This window comes from Salmo salar, chromosome ssa02 (assembly GCF_905237065.1).
Source record: "Salmo salar chromosome ssa02, Ssal_v3.1, whole genome shotgun sequence".
In the NCBI taxonomy this organism is placed as follows: Eukaryota; Metazoa; Chordata; class Actinopteri; order Salmoniformes; family Salmonidae; genus Salmo; species Salmo salar.
Genome location: NC_059443.1, coordinates 91,147,786 through 91,151,153, shown reverse-complemented (window position 1 = coordinate 91,151,153; position 3,368 = coordinate 91,147,786). Strand labels below are relative to the sequence as shown.

The 3,368-nt window shown below is 39.1% G+C and overlaps 1 protein-coding gene across 1 annotated transcript; it reads right to left on the bottom strand.

The window, feature by feature from the left end:
* Positions 1-1,923: 1,923 nt before the first annotated feature.
* LOC123732925 (gastrula zinc finger protein XlCGF49.1-like) lies at positions 1,924-2,831 on the bottom strand (the record flags this gene model as incomplete). Its single annotated transcript, XM_045712245.1, has 1 exon — positions 1,924-2,831. A coding segment is annotated over one exon (795 nt), but the record flags the coding sequence as incomplete, so codon positions are not given.
* Positions 2,832-3,368: the final 537 nt, after the last annotated feature.

Below are 3,368 nucleotides of genomic sequence, written 5' to 3'. Positions count from 1 at the left end.
ACCCACCATGAGACCCACTAAATCTGCCCAAGAAGAGGAAAACAAAAGAAAAACCCACACCAAACCTAACAACTAAAGGTGTTGACTCTCCACATGTATCAAGACAACTGGAGCACTGGGCCAGACACTCATAGAACCTGGACCAGCTCAGGTGAAACACCTTCCCACTAACGAGATGGACAAGCCAGCACAGGTGTAACACATACTGACTAACGAGGTGACACCAATCAGTGCGTCCTACGTGCTAACGAGCTAGACGTGCTAACGAGCTAAAGTTCTACCTCAAAACATAAAATGGAAAAACCAAAGACGTACACCTTAAAAGTTTGCTCACCATCAACAGAAAACAACTTCCATTTCACATTATAAATCAACAACAATGCTTCACATTCACTAATATAAACATGGTGTCTACTGGCTGTCAACAATTGAAAACAAGAAAAAAACATTTTTCCTCACTAGCTTCTAGAACTCTCGTCTTCCTAAAACTCACTAGCTTCTAGAACTCTCGTCTTCCTAAAACTCACTAACTTCTAGAACTCTCGTCTTCCTAAAACTCACTAGCTTCTAGAACTCTCGTCCCCTTGGAACGAGCCCAAACAAAACTCATCTCCAATACGGAAAAACGTGCAGTCAAAATAAATTGTGATCCATGGTAACTCACTGGCTAAACACAAAACACAACTTTTTGACTGCCCACCCTTGAGACAGCCAAGTTGTCCTCACCACGGACATGTCTGATTTCAAGAGGAAACTCCTGCAATATCCGTAGTAACTTTCCACCTCACTGCAGAGCTTCTCTCTCTTTTCAGGGTTCACTAGACAGGCATGTTGTTGGATCGGGGCCCAGTCCCCAATGTCATGCTCTAGTACATTTGGGTTGGCACATCTGAGAATGAACCCTGATATTCTAAAAGCAGGATAACAATGTCAATATAATTGTACAAAAAAGTTGTCAGTTGGTTGCATAAATAATTATCATTACTAAATGTTACATGAATATTAAATATGAAATATTTGGTTGCATAGTCTTATTGGCTCTTAAATGACATTTTGCTAGGTGTGATAGCCAAATGTCAAGTTTTAACGTGTCTTAATCAATAACCAATATGCAGAAACAGTTTGTGATATATTGAAAACCTAAACATAAAATGTGCTATATACACAAACATCTGACACAATAATCATATTACTTGTATTTTTTAAACAAACACCTTATAAACTGCACAAGCACCAGAAACGCTGTTGTTTTGACAAGTAGCAATAAATCACTGATATCGTCAGGGGGGAAATCAGGTTGTAAGTGATGTTGAAACTAACACAACTAAAAAACACATGGAAATGGGAGATATCTTTTACCTCACTGGTTAGAGGACAACCTGCAGAAGACAGTCAGCTACATTTTGGAGTGATGCATTTAAATTTAGGGGTCACTAAACAAAGGAACACAACACTTTTTTGTCATAACTCATCGATATCATGTTGAAATCAATTGTACCGAGAGGAGGGAGATGAGGTTGCACGTCCTGTTAAAACTAACAGCTCAAAAACCACACAGAATCTGGGAATAATGTGTACATCACTGGTTAGAGGACAATTTGTAGAAAACAGCCAGATACATTTTGATTCAAGTGCGTCACCAACGTGGTAAGTGTAACACAACTCTTTTTTTGTTAATCACTTTTTGTGAAATCTCATAAATAGTAACTCTTCCATTTCAGAGCCTGGATTTTCCCCCTGAGGCTAATATCCATATAATGTTGAAATCAATAGAACAGGGGACAAACGTTTAGGGTTCTACATTGTGACATCATTAAAATACTCCTACTACAATGTTAAAACATTCTACATTGTGACATTAATTCATTGATATCATGAAACAACTCCTTCATGTATTTTCTGATGTTTGATCAGATATCTTTTATCAGAGTATCTCATCATATTGATCACAGCCATTAGGTTTCTCTAATGTGTGTGTCCACTGGTGTGATATCAAGCTGTTTGGCTGAGTAAAACTCTTCCCACATTGATTACAGCTATGAGGTTTCTCTACTGTGTGTTCTTTGGTGTGATTTCAGGCTGCTTGACTGAGTAAAACTCTTCCCACATTGATTACAGCTATAAGGTTTCTCTCCTGTGTGTATTCTCTTGTGTATCTTCAGATAGACAGATGTAGCAAAACTCTTCCCACAATGATCACATCTATAAGGTTTCTCTCCTGTGTGTATTCTCTGGTGTATCTTCAGATAGACAGATGTAGCAAAATTCTTCCCACATTGAGTACAGCTATAAGATTTCTCTCCTGTGTGTGTTATCTGGTGTGATATCAGGCCGCTTGACTGAGTAAAACTCTTCCCACATTGATCACAGCCATAAGGTTTCTCTCCAGTGTGTATTCGCTGGTGTGATTTCAGGTTGCTTGGCTTAGTAAAACTCTTCCCACATTGATCACAGCTATAAGGTTTCTCTCCAGTGTGAATTCTCCGATGTATTTTAAGGTCTACTGAAGAGGTGAATCTCTTCCCACAGTCAGAGCAGCAGTGAAGTTTCTCTCCAGTGTGAATTCTCAGGTGTAGTTTCAGTGAATCTGATTTTAAGTAACTCTTCCCACAATCAAAACAGTGATGAGGTTTCTCTCCTGTGTGTACTCTCTGGTGTATTCTCTTGTGTACTTTTAGTGAATCTGATGTTGAGTAACTCTTCCCACAGTCAGAGCAGCAGTGAGTTCTCTTCCCTGTGGATCTCTGCTGGTGTTTCTTGAGGTGTTCTGATCTGGAGAGACTCTTCTCTGCCTCGTCAGCATCATGATGTTGTTGAGGCTCCCCAGAGGACCCACGGTAGTCCCGTCTCTCTCCTGTGTGAACAACAAAGTCAGACAGATGGTTAAAGGCCCACAACAGCAGAAATCCATTGTTTATTTGAGGTAAAAAGGGATGACCAAATCAAATCAAATTTATTTGTCAGATCATACCCATGAAGTTGTAAAACAATTGACGTCTGTTAAATTATTTGACAATTGTCTTAATACAGTCAAGTTAGTAACAATTTTGTATTGTTTTCACATTAGTCGTAAAATCGATGATTGTAGGCTAGAAATAAGTTAAGACGACTTTTGGTTTCCAATTTTGTCCCCTTTCTGTGTTTGCTAAAATTGCGTCACGAGGGCAAAGCACACATAATTTGGTTGCAGAAACTCCTCCCCGCTAATGAAGAAACCACGAGTTATGGATGTAGTATATCTGGTAATGAGGAAACCGCTAGTTATGGATGTAGTATATCTGGTAATGAGGAAACCACTAGTTATGGATGTAGTATATCTGGTAATGAGGAAACCACTAGTTATGGATGTAGTATATCTGCTAATGAGG